Genomic DNA, 17,741 nt, shown 5'->3' on the forward strand with positions numbered 1-17,741 from the left:
CCAATAGCCACTGTGGCATTTATATGTCAAACTCCGGACTTTACATGCAATCGCTCATCTGACCACACCACATCCTTATTTGACAGGTGGTATCATTCCCATTTTACAGATAAGGGAACTGAGACAGAGGTTAGTAACTCATCAAAGCGGCGGTTGGTGGGCCTGGGATCTGAATCCAGGGGTCAAACTCCCCAGCCTACTCTTACCCACTGCGCCAGCCAACTGTCCTCACGTGGGCGGAAGCCCTTTGCAAGCTGCCTGGTACCCCGCGGCTGCCCAGTTACTTTCCCCCCTCTCTACACATCCTGTCCCATCCCACCCACCTACCCCCCGTCCCCGACTCCCACTCCCAGCTTTCAGCTAGGGTGGCCAAGCTCCAGGCCACGGGGTTGCAAGGGGCGTCTCGGCGCCCAGAACTTCTGCTCCCAGCAAGCTTTGCGTTCCCGGGGCATAAAGAGGCTTTGAGCTCCGGGAGCCCCGCCCCGCGCGGCCCCTCCCACGGGCGCGGGCCCCGGGCGCCGTGGGCGTGTTCCCGGCAGCTGCGCCCGCGCCCGGGGGCGGGGCTTGGCCGAGGCGCGGGGCTGCGGGGCGCCGGGGCGGGAGGGCTCCGCGCGCAGGTGGCTCCTCCCCCGCTTCTCCCGATCCCGGGCCGCGCCAGGCACTGTGCCGGCGTCCGAGGGAGCGCCTTTGTGCCCGGCTCCGGGAGCCCGCGACGGCCGCTGCGCGCCAGGGTCCATTGTTTCGCTTCTCCGCCTCCTCCAGGCAGGTGCCGCAGGCGCGCGGGTCCTCACGTGCCACCGCGGCGGCTGGAGCGCTGGGACCCGCGGGCGCCAGGAGGGGCGTCCGCGGGCGCGCAGCGGGAAATGAAGCCCCTGAAGCCGTGGTGGTCGGCCGGCGGCGGCCTCCTGCACCTCTCCATCCTGCTGAGCTTGGCGGGGCGCCACGTGGACCTGGACCTCTACCTGCTGCTGCCGCCGCCCACCCTGCTCCGGGATGAGCTGCTGCTTCTGGGCGGCCCGGCCAGCTCCGCCCACGCGCTCAGCCCCTTCCCGGCCTCGGGAGGGTGGGGGCGCGCCGGCTGGCTGCACCCTAAGGGCCGGGAGCCGGACCCCGCGGCGGCGCCCGAGGGCCAGCTGCTCCGGGAGGTGCGCGCGCTAGGGGTCCCGTTCATCCCCCGCACCCGGGTGGATGCGTGGCTGGTGCACAGCGTGGCGGCGGGGGACGCGGACACGGCCCACGGGCTGCTCGGCGCCGCTGCCTCGTCGGCCGGAGGAGTCGGCGCCAGCTTGGACGGCGGCAGCCAGGCTGCTCCGGGGGGCGGCGGGGACCCGCGAGCGACTCAGAGTAGCCCCTTGGCCGCCGAGGAGGAGGAAGAGAAGGCGCCCGCGGAACCGACGGCTCAGGTGCCGGACGCTGGCGGATGCGCGAGCGAGGTAACCGCAGAGCGGGACGCGAGCGAGGTGCGGCGTCTACACCTGCCAGGAGCCCTCCAGGCTTGTGACGGACCTAGGCAGAGGGCACACCCGCCCTGTCCTTCCACTCTTAGCTCCTGGGTAGTTGTAGGTTCACAGACGATGCTGCTCCTCCTTTTTGTGAATCCAAATGAAGGCTATGGGTGCTGTCGCTATGGTTTTTAGGTTCTTGAACAAGAAGTGGGTGAAATTATCCGTTTGGTTGCAGAGAACACCTTTCCTTGTGTTTGATGGCTGGCAAGAGCAGTTTGGGAGTGGAGTGGGGAAAAGGGAAGGTGTTAATTTTCTTCCCCACTGTCTTCGTTCATTACCTAATGTACACCTAATAGACATCCAGAGATGTCTATCTCTGGAACCCGTGCCCGACCTCGAGGATATGAAAGAGGCCCCGCTGGGAGGATGGACGTTTCTCTTAAGACCTACTCTCATCGCCTAACGCAGTGGCCCTCGCCCTGATTTTAACCTAATTGCAGTTCGTTTTTGCCGCTTCCCGGGATTGAGGAGCTGTGGGCAATGTCCACTTCAAGGCCAGCCGGCAGACAGTCCCTCTGTGACCTAACCATCCCCCGCACCTAACGACTCTCCCTCCTGGAACTTGTGTAACCCCCTATTAGCATAAAGAAAACAGGTGCCCTGACGGTCGCTTAGCGACTAACAAGTTCCCTTTGGTTTATGGAGGCAAGCCCTCCGCTGGCTTAATTTCTTGTTACAAAGTTTTCCAAGGTGTGTTCACTGAACTATCTGGTGCTGCCGTGGTGCCTTAGAGTCAGTTTCTACAAAACCACCTTCCAGGGCATTTTTAAAATTCTTGGCCCAAATTAGTGTTAACAACTGGTGGTGAACAAGTGTTCCCCGGATGTTGTTTTTGTGGAGTGCAGTCTTTATGCAAAATGGGAATTGGGGCTAAACTGGTTTGTTTGCTGCTCTTCAGAATTGCCGTTTGTGTAGGCAGTTGCCCGACGAGCTTCTCCACCCTCTCCAGGAGGGCTCATTGTGTCGAAGTGCTAGGTGATTCACTGTTATGCTAATCTGATCCCTTCCTCTTCCTGGGGACCACAACTAATGGGGTGGGGGTCAGTGAGAGAGTCTTGGTAGGCTCTCTCACTGAGTCCTTGGTGGGGTAGGAGGCTCTTCCCCACTTACTCATCTAATCTGGACCCCATTGGGTCTGTCTCACCTGAATCTTCTGCCTCCTAATGAGTGCGTACCTGCTGTACTTCCACCTTTCCTGCTTCTGTAACATACAGGGTTGAAACCCAGTGCTGGATGCGTTACCAGATGGCACCCTGCCCCCCTCACAGTTGAATGCCAGCCTGCTTGCAGAGTGTATGGCGACCTGGAGGGAGGGAGAGGGGAGGCCATTTGCTCTTCAAGGACTTCCCCACCAGCATCACCTGGTCAATACCTATTTAGACAGGCAGGCTTGCCTTGGAGGTAGCTCTGGGGGCCAGGCGCACCCAGATCACCTTGAGTGCAGCTTTCCTAGGGGAGAAGGTGAAGTTCACACAGGGCCATTCTCCTGGCAGTGCCTTCTCCGGCTGGGCTGCCATGTGTGCACCTGCTGGATCATGGTAGCTGCTGGGATGACCTGGTTATGTTCAACCCAGCAAAGATCATATGTCAAGCACCTTACTGTTCTCACAGCTGATTCACCTTTGTTGGTAATGCTTTTTACATCAGCCTTGTGAGCTACGCAGGCCAGGCACTCTTATATCCAGTTTGTGCTTAAGGAAAATAGAAGCCTAGCAAAGTTAGGGCACTTGGCTAAGGCCACATGTTAATTAATGCCAGAAGTGGGACCAGAACCTGAGTCTCCTTACTTCCAGACTGGCACATTAATGAAGCACCTACACTATACACAGGCTCTCTGGACACACGTGGATCTGAGGTGGGGTGACTCAGCCCCCAGCTCCCCAGGATAACTACTCTCCAATGCCAGATTGACTTTTTTTGTTTTTTTTTTTTTTGAGACAGAGGCTCGCTTTGTTGCCCGGGCTAGAGTGAGTGCCATGGCATCAGCCTAGCTCACAGCAACCTCAAACTCCTGGGCTTAAACGATCCTCCTGCCTCAGCCTCCCAAGTAGCTGGGACTACAGGCATGCGCCCCATGCCTGGCAAATTTTTTCTATATATATTTTTTAGTTGGCCAGATAATTTCTTTCCATTTTTAGTAGAGACGGGGTCTCGCTCTTGCTGGTCTCGAACTCCTGAGCTCAAACAATCCACCCGCCTCGGCCTCCCAGAGGGCTAGGATTACAGGCGTGAGCCACCACGCCTGGCCGCCAGATTGACTTTTAAAAGCAGATTGTACCGTTCATAATGCAGAGGAAACACTTTGGTTACAATGACTGTGGGAGAAAATGGGCTGGGAAAACAACACCAGTCTTTGCAATCAGCCAGACCTGGGTTTGGGACCATCCCTTGCAAACACACCCTCCCACGGGCTACTGGAATCACTCCAAGCCTCAGTGTCTCATATGTCAGGTGGGAGAGTAATGTTTGCCCCAGAGGGCAGTTGTGCTAATTAATGGGGGAGGCCAGCACAGTGCCTGGATTATAGCTGCTCCATCCTCAACCCACCCACCTTCACTTGTCCCCACTCACTTTATTCTTTTGGCTTGTTTGTATGTCTGGCTTTGGCTGTTAAGAGAGTGAGGTGTGTTGGAGCCAGACTGCCTGGTTTTGAAGCCGCAGCTCTGCCACTTGTAGCTCTGTGACCTTGGATAAGTTGCTTGGCCTGTGCTTCATTTTTCTCATCTGCCCAGTGGGAATATTAAAAGGTGCCTACCTTACAGGGTTGATACGAGAATTGACAAGTGTGTCTCAAGTGCTTAGTAAATGTTAGCTACTATTAATTTTGAAGGGAGGGAGTGCTTTGCCTCACAGAAATATCATAGGTCTTTTTTGGGGGCATGGGAGATTGTTTGTTTGTTTGTTTTAATAGATCATTCCAGTAGCCTACATTTGAGTTGTAGGAGATTCTGGTTTTGTAATATGATTTTCCGTATTTTTGTACATGTGCAAAAATATTTTAGAGTAGGGGATTTTCCAAGTGTCAAAAGAAGTCTGGCTTTGATTTCACTTCTTAGTGGGGCCCATCAGGCTCCGGAATTCCCCAGGACCGGCACGCTTCCCTTCCTAACCACAGCCATTCCCTTACAACCAACGAAGCACGTTTTCTTCAGAGTAACACTAAGTGTGTGTGTGGGCTAAACAAAGAAATGGACAGCTTTTGTAGAATGGAACGTACATACATATTTGAAAATGTGGCAGCTGCCTGCAGTCAGCTTCAGTATTTAGAGAGCTGTTGCCACTTTGGAACTGAGAAAGCCTCTAGTCCTCTTGATGTAGTTTCATGCTCCATGACGGCCACCCTCTGCTGGGTGAGGGGACCAGTAGGGCCTCCTGAGTTACTGCTCATTTGGCTTGTTTCTTCAGGTGACAGAGAGAATCTGACACAGTCAATATTTAATTCTAAGAGTAAAGGGAAAAGAAAGAAGGTTCTTGATTGTTAAAGTAAAAATTATTTTTCATTACAAAATCAGAGATAGCCCCTAATGCCTGGGCTATTGCACAGAGGTGAAATTTCAGACACTACCTGTTTGATAGAGATATAGTGTTATTATTACATACATTGCATCTGGCAAAGTTTCACAGGATATTCATTTTGCTTACTAAAGGATGTTGTAAGGATACATGTATAGTCTTCCTAAGTCATTGTATTAGTTTGCTAGGGCTGCCATAACAAAATGCCACAGACTGGGTGGCTTAAACAGAAATTTATAGTCTCATAGTTCTAGAGGTGAGAAGTCTAAGATCAAGGTGCTGACAGGGTTGGTTCCTTCTGAGGGCTGTTAGGGAGAATCTGTTCCACAACTCTCTCCTACCTTTCGGTGGTTTGCTGCAGTCTTTGGCATCCCTTGGTTTCTTCTGCGTCACCTGATCTCTGCCTTCCATCTTCACATGGTGTTCTCTGTGTGCATGTCTGTATCCAAATTTCCCATTTTATGAGGACATCAGTCATACTGGATAAGGGTCCACCCTACTGTCTTATCTAATTACATCTGCAATGACCCAGTTTCCAAATAATATCACATTCTAAGATACTAGGGGTTAGGACTTCAACATGAATTGGGGGGGGCACAGTTGAATCCATAATAGTCACCATTTCTCTTCTGTCAAGTCTTGGGGTGTTCAGCTTGCTTAGCAAATAGGCACCAACCGTTAAAAGCTAAGTCAGCTGTTTCTGGAAGCAGCTGGTCTATGTGTAGGATCATCTGCAGCAGGACTTGGTATATGCTCATGAGGAAGTCTAGGATTTTGTTGGCTTGATGTGCAACCGTGGAGAATCTTTGCCCAAACCATCTTTTTTCAGTCAGTCCTTCCCCTTAATTGGTAGGTTACAGAGAAATCATCTTTGCAGTGTCTCCTGTATCATTGTCTCTTGTATCACTCAGACAGTGGGACATCAGTGTGCAGGGCCCAGGCCCCGACTTGGAGGCAGGCTGGTCTGGTGGTCACATGTGCTAGCACTGGAGTCAAACCCAGTAGCTGGGGTAGATCCCAGCTCCACCACTGTCTGGTTATGTGATCTGGGGCCCACTTCTTAACCTCATGGGGCCTTAGTTCCCTTATCTGTGAAATGGGATGGTAAGAGTGCCTTGGGCAGCTGTGAGAATTAAGTGAGATAATGCAAGTTAAGTTGAGCAGGTTTCATACATGGCAAGCCCTCAATGAAGTTAGCTACTGTTAATTCAGGTGGGGCTCTGTAATGCTCCCTCCTCCTGTCACTCCCATCCATTCTGTTGCCACGTGCAGGTTTCCAAAGCACACCCTAGTTCATCTCTCCACTTTTGTGTGGGAACTTCCACTAGCTCCCCATTACCTGCCAATTCAGTATTTTGTCATTCAAGGCCCCCCATGTGGCCAGTGTGACCCAGCCCTCCAGCAGCCTCTGCTGAGCTCACAGCCTACTGATCCTCTGCCTGCAGCCTACTTTCCAGCTAAAAACTTTCTCCCTCCCTTTTCTCCAAACAACCCTGTGCTTTCCTGCCTCTTCCTCTATTACCTTTGCCTGGAGTGCCTTTTCATTCTTCCCAAGTCTTGTACTGTTTCTCAGACTCAGCTCAACTATCACTTCATCTCCAAAACATTTCCTCTTCTTTCCTTTGAGCCCTGTTGCACTCTGTGACATTTCTTCTGTAGGACTTGGCGTCTTCTACTTTGAACTGCAGTGTCTTGAGTGTGGAAACTGGGTATTAGATTTAACTTGCAGTGGCACCTAGGGACAGGGTCAGGAGCAGAGGTCAGTTCAGTCTGTGTCTGTTTGCTGAGGACTTATTCCTCACTCTCCATTGGCTTTGCAGAACTTCCAAGGATACCCTGAGTGTGCATGTGTCTTGGGTCCTTCAAGGCCAGAGGCTCAACTAGAAAGTAGGTCACATCTGAAATCCTGAGGGGCCCTCTGACTGTTTGATGCCAGCTATTTGAGTGGATGGGGGCAGTGGAAAGCAGACTTTCAGGTTGGCATTATAATAAATCAGGCGGTGAAACTTGGGATTGCCTAAAGTTATATAGTAAGTTAGTGACCTTGCCCAGAATAGAGCAGGTCACTGTTCTTAAGCATTGAGTAAACCACAGCTCCCGCCCAGTACAAAACTTCAAATGAAAACCAGAAGCCTCTCCCATTCATGGCAGCCTTGTGGTAGGAAGAGTTTATTCTCAAAATCTAGTTGTTAAAGATCTACACAAATATTCAAATACATTTCTGCACAGCTGAAGCTTGCTGTCTGGGCGGTTTTTGGTCGAGATGCAGGTGACAGTTGGCAGAGTATGGACGGGACAGAGAGACAAGACATGACCGTTTGAAGTTGAACAGAACTGGGTTCTCATCCTATCAGTCAAGGTTCTCCAGAAAAACAGAATGAGTAGAATATGAATAAATAAATACATATACACAGATTTATTTCAAGGAAGTGGCTGATGTGATTTTGGAAGTTGGCAAGTCTAAACTGTGGGGCACCTAGAAACCCTGGAAACTCAGCAGGAGCTGGGATGCTGCAGGCTTGAGGCAAAGTTTCTTGTTTCCCAGGGAATCCTCAGTTTTGCTCTTAAAGCTCTTCCACTGATTGGGCGAGGCCCACCCAGATTATTGAAGACAATCTCCTTTACTTAAAGACAGCTGGTTGACTACAGATGCTAACCACATCTACAGAATACCTTCAGAGCAACACCTAGGCTCACATTTAACTGAATAACTGCATACTATAGCCTAGCTCCTTGACATATGAAACTCACACCATCCAACTCCTCTTCCTGGGCAACTTCTGTGAACCTTGGCTTCCAAATTGGCAAAAGGAAAAAATTAACGTCTTTCTTGGCAAGTTCTTGTGAGGATTCAATGACACTGTATGTTAAAGGGCTGGTACAGTTCCTGGTGTATTAATAAATGTTCAAGAGATGACAGCCGGGCGCGGTGGGCTCACGCCTGTAATCCTAGCACTCTGGGAGGCCGAGGCGGGTGGATTGTTTGAGCTCAGGAGTTCCAGACCAGCCTGAGCAAGAGCGAGACCCCGTCTCTACTAAAAATAGAAAGAAATTATATGGCCAACTAAAAATATATAGAGAAAAAATTAGCTGGGCATAGTGGCGCATGCCTGTAGTCCCAGCTACTCGGAGGCTGAGGCAGGAGAATTGCTTAAGCCGAGGAGTCTGAGGTTGCTGTGAGCTAGGCTGATGCCACGGCACTCACTCTAGCCTGGGCAACAAAGCGAGACTCTGTCTCAAAAAATAAATAAATAAATAAATAAATAAATGTTCAAGAAATGATTTACTTTTGCTCCTGGGCTCCAGGTCCAACCTCCGGAACACCCCTGTCTTCTAGAGGAAATTACCAAAGACTGAGATTCACTTCAACATGAAAGGAACCCTTCCCTCCCCAAGGGGGGAGAGCATACTGTCAACAGAAAAGAACCCACACTCTGTAGAATAATTTAAAGAGTTTTATTTGGAAGCCGAATATGTGTTACCATGGCCCAGAGAGCCATGCCCAAGAAGCCTTGAGCAAGTGGTCTCTGCGTGGTTGGCAGTTCAGTTTTATACATTTCAGGGAGATAGGAATTACACATACTGTCATAAATCAATACATAGAAGGCCTACATTGGCTTGGCCTGAAAAGGCAGGATATCTGGAAGCAGGGGATTACAGGTTATAGGTGGGTTTTAGAGATTCTTTGATTTGCAGTTGGTTAAGGAAATGAACCTTTGTCTAAAGGCTTGGAATGTTTTGAGATAAGGAAGTCTCTGCTAAACATAGACTAAGCCACTGGACATATACCCAGACTCAAGTGATCTGTTAAGTACATTGGTGACCTGTGGGTGTGGTTTAACCTTTGTCTTTAGATGGCCTTAGGCTTGTTAATGATTTTGTATCTTATTGTTACAAAGAATAACTCCAAAAGACACAGGGCATAACCAGGTGTGTCTGGCCTCCCTTCTTCTCATGGCTGGCGACTCAGCTTTAAGGGTTTTTTGGGGGGATCCCCTTGGCCAAAGGGGGGTCCATTCAGTCAGTTCACAATACTGGAAATGGTTGAACGAACTGGGGGTGTTCCATGCTGAGACATCAGACTAAGGAAGGAACATAAGCACTAACTTCAAATTGTGGAAGGGCTGTTATGGGAAGGAGGCAGAACCCCAAAGGCAAACTGAAACTCAACTGCAGGAAGACCCTCTTAGCCCTTTTTTCTTTATTTCGTTTTTGCCTTCCTTTAGAGTTTCTCCCAGGGTAGTCCAGTGACTGCATCAGAGTCCCCTGGGGTGCTTGTTAAAATGTAGATTGCTGGGCCACCCCAGACTTGCAGAATCAATACCTGTGGAGTTTTCCAGACCCCCAGGTGGTTCTTATGGCTGCCCTAGCTGGAGGATCTCTGCCTTAGCACTCCTCCTCCCCAGACTAACACCCCCTGCACCTAACACCCCCTGCACCAGCTCCTCGGTGTCCAGCAACACCAGAATGGAGGAGGGGCCTGGCTGAAAGCCCTGCCATAAATTTAAGGCCCAGAATAGCTAAAGGATTGGACCAAAGTCACATGCTTGGGTAGCAGGCCCAGGGCTAGTGCTGGTTTACCAGGTGTTTTAAAGTGGAAGCCCGGATTTCTCTAGCTCCCTTTATTATTTCCTCATATATGCTAAAGAACATCTCTCTGGATGGGGATGGTAGGTAGGTCGAGGGATGGGGAACCAGCTTGCAAAAAAAAAAAAAAAAAACTAATAATGAATGCAGAACTAGTTTGTATGTAAATGCAGTTTAAAATTCATGCTTAAGTTCTAGAATTGGCAAAGCTGAGGTAAAAATACCAGAACAGGAGAGAACTTTCTGAAATGTTCCATATCATGGTTGGGGATTGAGTTACATGGGTGCCTCCATTTATCAAATTGTACAGCTAAGGTTTCTGCATTTCTGTATGTGTGTCTTACCTAAAACCTGTGAAAGAGACAAGGCGAGGTGGCCCACGCCTGTAATCCTAGCACTCTGGGAGGCTGAGGTGGGAGGATTGTTTGAGCTCAGGAGTTCGAGACCAGCCTGAGCAAGAGCAAGACCCCATCTCTACTAAAAATAGAAAGAAATTAGCTGGACAACTAAAAATATATAGAAAAAATTAGCCAGGCATGGTGGTGCATGCCTGTAGTCCCAGCTACTCGGGAGGCTGAGGCAGAAGGATTGCTTGAGCCCAGGAGTTTGAGGTTGCTGTGAGTGAGGCTGACACCACAGCACTCTAACCTGGGCAACAGAGTGAGACTCTGTCTCAAAAACAAACAAACAAAAACCTGTGAAAGAACAAATGAGTGGGGAGGGGTGGAGGTATTAATATAAGAATGCTGGTCATTGTTGAAACTGGGTGATAGGTACATGGAGAGTTAACTATATTTTCCAGTTTTCTGTTTGTAATACATTTGAAATTTTTCATAATACAGAAAATGCCAAAAAATCATGTCTTTTGAGGACTAGTTGGCCTATCCTGCCTGCGGGGGTCATCTAGCATTAAATGAAAGAATCATAAGTGAATCTGTACTGCTATCCTCCTTCTCGCCGAGCCCCCCCAGGCCCTCAGGCTGTCCAGGGGTCACTTGCACAAGAAGCAGCTCCATTTGAAATCAGAGTCTGTGGGTTGGAGCTTATGTCCTGTGTCACAGGTGGTGTGGCTTCTGTTTGGAAACACTGGTTCTTTTTACACCTGACCTCTCCTGGTGGGAAATCACATTGAGTATGGGCCTCTTTTATCTTAGCATCAGCCACCTGGAGGATGTCTGCCCATTGTTTTAGCTGTCTCCCTGCCTCCCCCAGGGGCCTTCAGAAGTGAGTTTAGCCTATATCACATTTTGTCACGGAAAATGCCGAGCACACATTACAGGTGGAGAGAATGGAGAATAGGATAATGAACCCCCATCCCTGTCAGGTGGCTTCAGCAGTTACCAGCTCATGGCCAGTCATGTTTCATCTGTGATGCCTGTCCCCCCACCCCAGTTATTTGGAAACAAGTCCCAGATATCATTTCATCATTTCTTGTGATTCTTGTGCCAGCTCTTTGCAGGGACTTAGCAAGGAGGAGAGAGAAGCCCAATATTGTTCCTTTCTTACTCTCCCCACACCTTCATGGACGCAGAAAACCTTCTGGAAATATTTCACTGTATATCCTCAAATCATAAGGACTCTTCTAAGCATAACCACAATACCATTAGCACACCTAAAAGAAATTAACCAGAATTCTTTAATGTCACATGTCTGGTGAGTGTTCAGATTTCCTCCAGTTATCTCATGAATAGTTTTTCCATGGTTGATTTTGAATCAAGAGCCACACAAGATCTATACCTTACGTTTTATCCTGCTGTTTTTGCATGATAAAGTAATATTCAGTTAGACAGGGGGCTTCATTTGACTTGTATGCGTCAGCTCCTGCCACCTCTGCTGCTGTAATCTGTGTGATACAATGTGGAGCCACTGTGGGGGGTGGCAGTAGCAGGAATTCACCCTGCATGGCTCAGATGAAGAGATTTAAAAGAATGGCTTCTAACAGCCATGTAGACAGGGACACTGAGGTGCCCAGAGACCATCAGTGGGAAGGGGTGGGAGGGGTCTTCGGGCCCTGTAGGAGGGGCTCTCATCATGGGGCTTGGGGTGAAATGCCTTGCCCTGTCCTTTGCCCACTCCCTGTGGGCTCCAGCCTCCCACTGGTGATCCCAGTTGGATGCCAGCCAGTACTGGAGTTTGCAGGGGTCATCTTCTGGGGGCCACACGTGGATCCGGAAAGGCAAACAAGGACCAGTACAGTGGCTAAGAGCTGGCTATGTAATACAAATGCTTGCAGCCAAATCCTGGTTCTGTCACCTACTAGCTGTGTGACTTAAGGCAAGTTGCTTGACCTCCCTTTGCCTCGGGTTCCTCCTCTGTAAGAGGAGACAGTAGCAATACCTACCTTATACAAGGATGCTGAGCAGCTTAAAATGAGATAATGTACATGGTGGCTGACCCACATCGAGTGCCCAATAAATGCGAGCTAGAATAATTACGAACTTCTATCAAAAACCACCCAGGCCAAACAGGATACAGTCCCTCTTTCTCTGGCTCCTTGTTTCTCTAGCCCTGATGACTCCAGCTTGCCTCCAGCCTAGAGACAGGCCACAGAATTCCTCACCACTCTCCCTCTGATGTCATCCTTCCTGTAGGCACCACACTGTTCTTTGTCTTTGAAGGTTCATCCAACCCTGAGGTCAAAGCAGGTCCCAGTCCCTCCTCCAGATGAATAAATGAAAGGCTCATCAGTGCCAGCTGAGACTGTTCACAAAGGGTGTTCTCAGGGGCAAATTCTTCCATCTCATTATTCAGGTCCCAATACAGTATAAGCATACATGTTGCCACTTGACAGGGACTTCCGAGACTTTGCAAGGAAAAGAGAAAAGCCCAGCTTTGCTCCTTCTCCCCTTTTACTGATTCAGCAAACCTTCATGCAAGACTCTACTCTGCCTCTTGCGTGGGTGGCAAAGGTGAATGGCGAGAGGGCAGGAATCCTAAGATAACAGCCCATTGGGAAAGAAAAGACCCAAATACATGTTATTTTATATAGAATAAAAGTGCCATAAGGGAAAACCTAGAAGCCATGAGATTTTAGAGACAGGATAACCCAGTTTTGGCTAATGGACTCAAACTGAGAGGGTTCTGGATCCTTGCAAAGGATCTATGGGTCAGTTTCCAGCAAGTGCCATTTCTGTGCAGGTCGCTGGGTGTTTAGTTGTGATTAAGGGCCCCAGCTCACAAGTTTATGATGGCTTCCTATGGCAAGCCTGGAAACTTTTTTTTTAATTGGATCCCAGCTCCACAAGGGTAAAAATCATCTGCACGCAAATAAAAAGTAGCTTAATGATGGGTTTAACTTACCTGTTCTTTAAATTAAGAGGATGAGCCATACACCTCCAGTATATACAATGTACTTGTAAAACACGTACTCTGTATCTCAGCTCCATGTCACTGAGTTGAGAAAAACAGCAAAAAAAAGAGAGCAGAGATAGTAATTACTGGCTACCAGGGCTGGCTAGGATCACTTTCTCTTGAAATTCAAATTGAGTTGTTAGCAGTTAAGCATTATTTGTTACTCTTAAGAATCAAAAAGCAGCAGAAAGTAGTAATTATGTGTATATAGCATGTTGAAATGTATGAAGGGACTTTTTTCCAACTAATTCCTTAAAATATGAATTAGATGATATTAAATATTATCATCTCATTTCACAGATGGGAAAACTGAAGGTCAAAGAGATTAGGCATCTGGCTCAAGGTCACACAGTTGTTGGGGTAGGATAGGCCTTTTTACTGGGCTGTTTTGAACCTGAACGCTTCTAGCCACTGGCTATTTTGGGCTTTTGCAGACTGCAAATTATGTTTCAGATGCCATAGGCCTTTTTCACTTTGTAAATATAAATATTATAATAGTGAATCCTCCACCCCTCCCTGCCTTGAGACTGGTCTCTCCTCTCTCCCCCTCAAGATAGAATAATTGTTGTCAGAAGTCGAGTTCTCTGGGAAGCGCACTCTGAGACTGTGTTTAGTGTGCAGGGGGTTTATTAGGAAGAGCCCTTGGGATCAACAACTGGAAGGGAGGACAAGAACAGGCTCAGATGGAGGAAGTAGAGTCGTGACACAGGCTAACAAAGCCAGGCGCTCTGGGGCCGATGTGGTGTGTCAGGATGGTCCCACCTTGGGCCAAGATGGCCTGGCTGCTCTACCCTCGCCGGACCAGTCACGCAGTGTGGGCGCCCTGGGAAGGGTGTGACCTCAGGTGAGGCTGGCTGCCCACACGTCCCCAGGAATTGCCACAAGTCCTTTGGAGGGGGTCCAGGCTGCACATGTCCACGTGCGTCGTGCTAACCTGGGGCCCTGCCTATAACGTGTGTTCCTGTTAGCCTCACAACAGGCTCTCCGTAAAGGAGAGTGGAATGATACGTGAAGGACTGTCTGAGAAGATTCTTGTTAAATACACAAGGCTGTGCGAGGTGCAGTATTTCTCTTCCCTGGGTCTGTGGAAGTCAGGCAGCACGTGTCCATCTGCCATGGAGATTCCGGAGCGTTACGCAGTGCCCTCTCGCCACGGTGGCCTCAGCCATAGGGTGACCATACAGGACAGTCCTGGTCTGTGCTTGTTGCCCAGCTTTCTTGTTCATATCACCCTCTTACCCTCTCAAAAGTCTACTGGTTGGGTGATAAATTATTTGGCCGCTTACTCATAGACCCTGGCGTGTCAGAGCTGGAAAGGGCCCTCTCAGGAAACCAGGTTTTCAGCCCTGAAGTGACTGAGCCCAGGCTCGCCGTCTGCCTCTCTTGCCTCTTCCTGCCTCTCTCTGCCTGGCAGAAGAGGAAGAGGAGTGCCTGCTCTGGCCACCCTTTCCTCCCCTGGGCTCCTTCAGCTCCTCATCTTTAAGAGCACTCAGGCACCGGCTCACAGTAAGGGTCTCTCCCTCAGTGCAGAGCTCCGCCCCGACTGTGTCACTCTCACCACTGGCTTCATCCGTACATTGACATCTGGGAGATGGTGGCTGCTGGTGAGCTGCCTTTTAAACCTTTTAATCAGCAAATGTTAAGAAAGAAACAAACCCAGGGTAGGTGGGGTGTGAGGAAATAGGTATGCCCAAATATGGCAATGTAAGTTGGGAGTTTTTGGAGGGCTGTTGGTTTCATGATCCCATGAAGTTGAAAAAGTTGTTAGAGTAGTTTCTTCAAAAAAAAAAAAAAAAAAAAAACAGACAACTGATCCAGACAGAATTCAAGGGGAATGCTTTCAAACTTTATAAGAATATGGAATTATGATGTGAAAGCTTTCCAACCAAAACCAACATGACAATGATACAAAGATCTGAAAAAAGAAGAGAAAAGAGAAAGCATCAAAGAAAACCATAAATCACTCTTAGGAATATTCATATATCCATGCAAAATATTAAATATAATAGCAAGGCATACAAAGAATATAGATGTCAAGAGCATTTTCTTTTCTTTTTTTTTTTTTTAGTTATCCATTGCTGCATAACAAATTGTCCCAAAACTTACTGGCTCCATACAAACATTTATTATCCCACAGTATCTGTGGGTGAGAAGCTCTGGAGCAGCTTAGCTGGGTGGTTCTCGTTCCTGGTCTCATGAGGTTGTAATCAAGATGTTGGTTCAGTTGCAGTCCTTTGAAGGCTTGACTGGGGATAGAGGACTCACTTCCAAGATGGGTCGGTCATATGGCTCTTGGCAGGAGACCTCAGCTTCTAGCCACGTGCCCTCTCCACAGGGCTGCTTGAATGACCTTACAGCATGAGAGCCTTCACCAGAACAAGTGACCAGAGAGGAAGGAGGAAGCCACAGTGCTGTGCTGTCACTTTCACCAGATTCTGTTAGAAGCAATTCACTAAATAGAGCCTCCACTCAAGAACAGAGGAATTACCTCTACCTCTTGAAGAAAAGAGCATCACATAATTTGTGGCATTTTAAAACCAACTTAGTGTTCAATATCTATTCCTACTTTTTAAAGATACTCTTCAAAAATAAGAATAGGTGGATTGTCCTACTACCAAAGCCTCAAATATAGTATTGTATCCACCTTCTACTCCTTATCTTGAAATAAGGGCTTTATTTTTTCCTTCTTTCAAAATTAGTCCTGCCACTTATACTTTGGAGTCCATCCTTTTTTGCTTTCTGAAGGACTGTGCTTTGCAGTTATTTTGTCCTCAATTATTTCCTTACAAACATGCCCTATTATTTTTCATCTTCAAGACAGAACAAAACAAAAACACTGCTCTTTTTTTCCTCTCACTTTCATGACAATTATTGGAAGAATTGTCTGTATACAGATTCTGATTTGCCAACTCCCATTTACGCTTCAACATAGTATCATTTGGCTTCTACCCAAAGTTGATTTTTTGAAGACCACCAACAGCTTTCTTATTGCCAAATCCAATGGATACTTTTCCGTCCTTACCTTGTGTAACCTCCAAGCAGCATTGCAATACAACCAACCACTCCCTTCTTGATTCCAAGACACTGCTGTCCCCCTGGTTTCCTCCAGACTGCACTGCCTGTTCTCAGCCTGCTTTGCTGGCTTCTCTGCCTGACCTCTTCATGTTGCAGTTCCCCAGGGCTCATTGCTAAGCCCCCTTCTTGCTCTGTACTCTTTTGCTGGAAATCTCATCAGTTCCTATGATTTTATATTTGTGTGTGTGGGTGTGGTGTGTGTAATGTTTCCAGTCTACACCTCTGGTTCAGATCTTTATTTGAAATTCCAGATTCTCATCTCACCAGTATAATTGATACTTCTACTTGACTTTTCACATCTCAAATTTAACATATCCAAAATAGAAGAACTCTTTATTTCCCTTTTAAACTGTTCTCCCTACAGCTATCCATCAAGTTATTCAAGTCAGAAATCTAGGAATCATTCTTAAGTCTTCCATTTCTTTTATTTCCCCATTTCTTATCAATAAGCCCTGATTACTCTCTGTCTGAAATATGGCTTGACATCCTCCACCTCTCTCTGTATCTGTTACCACCACCTTTTCCTGGACTATGGTCTCTCACATAGCTAGCTCTTTCTCTTTCACTGACCATAGCTTGCAGTCATTTTTTAGTTCACTTGTGTTTGCAGTTCCCTCTCCCTTTAGAATGAAAGATCTGAAGGGTCTGAATGTACTTTTTCACAATTGTATCCCCATCTTTTAGTGTAGTATTTGGCACTCCGTTTAAAAGTGACTGACTCTATCTCAAATAAAAGTCCACATGTCATCCTTATTTGGGAAACATTAAAAACATTCCCATTAATTTTATGAGCAAGAATGTCAGGTTTCACCATAATAATTTAACATTATTCAAGAAGCATAACCACAGCAATTAGGCAAGAAAATGAAATATGAAATTTAAATGTTGGAAAGGAAGAGTTGAAAGTAATTATTAAAGTAATTTATATGTCTGTATACTTTGGGGGAAAAATGTGAATTAACAGAAAATTTAATGTAAGAATTGTTCTGGGCCAATCCTTTGCTGTTGCCTTGACCAAAGTGATTTTGCTATGCAGGGATTTTTAGGTTAACTTTTTAGTTAAATATAATTTCAAACATTAAAAAATTTGTAAGTATAGTACATATATCCTTTACCCAAATTTACCTATTATTTACATTTTGCCCCATTTATCTATATTAATAACTGTTTCTCCATATACATATGTAGTTCTTTTTGTTCTGAAACATTTAAGTGAGTTGAAGCTATTGCATCCCCCAATAGCCAGACACTTTAGTGTATATTCCCTAAGAATAAAGATTTTCTTTTCTATAGCCTGTTACCAAAATCGGGAAATGTAATATGAATCTAAGACTATTATCTAATCTATGCATTTTCAGAATATGTTGCCCCAATAATGTGCTTCATAGCTACTTTTTCTCCTGGATCAGCATCTAATCCAGGATTATATGTTGCATTTAGTTGCCAAGTCTCTTTGGTCACCTTGAATCTAGAAAAAGTTCCACAGTCTTCGTATTTCTTGACCTTCAGATTTTTTAAAAGTATCAATCAGTTATTTTGTAAAAATGCCACCTAATTTTGTATCTGGTATTTCCTCATGATTAGATTTAGAGTATGAATTTTTGTTGAGAAAATCACAGAAATGGTGTCCTTTGTATCAAGAAACAGATGATTGGCCGGGCGCAGTGGCTCACACCTGTAATCCTAGCCCTCTGGGAGGCCGAGGCGGGT

At 47.3% G+C, this 17,741-nt stretch overlaps 1 protein-coding gene across 1 annotated transcript in view; it reads left to right on the forward strand.

Annotated features, from left to right (window-relative positions):
- Positions 1–559: 559 nt before the first annotated feature.
- The window catches only part of NFE2L3 (NFE2 like bZIP transcription factor 3), a 28,248-nt gene continuing 11,066 nt past the window's right edge, over positions 560–17,741 (forward strand). The window contains exon 1 of the mRNA XM_045564505.1: positions 560–1,433. Within this exon, the coding sequence (XP_045420461.1) occupies positions 864–1,433 (570 nt within the window). The 5' untranslated portion in view covers positions 560–863. The remainder of the gene's footprint in view (positions 1,434–17,741) is intronic.

This window comes from Lemur catta, chromosome 11 (assembly GCF_020740605.2).
Source record: "Lemur catta isolate mLemCat1 chromosome 11, mLemCat1.pri, whole genome shotgun sequence".
Taxonomy (NCBI): Eukaryota; Metazoa; Chordata; class Mammalia; order Primates; family Lemuridae; genus Lemur; species Lemur catta.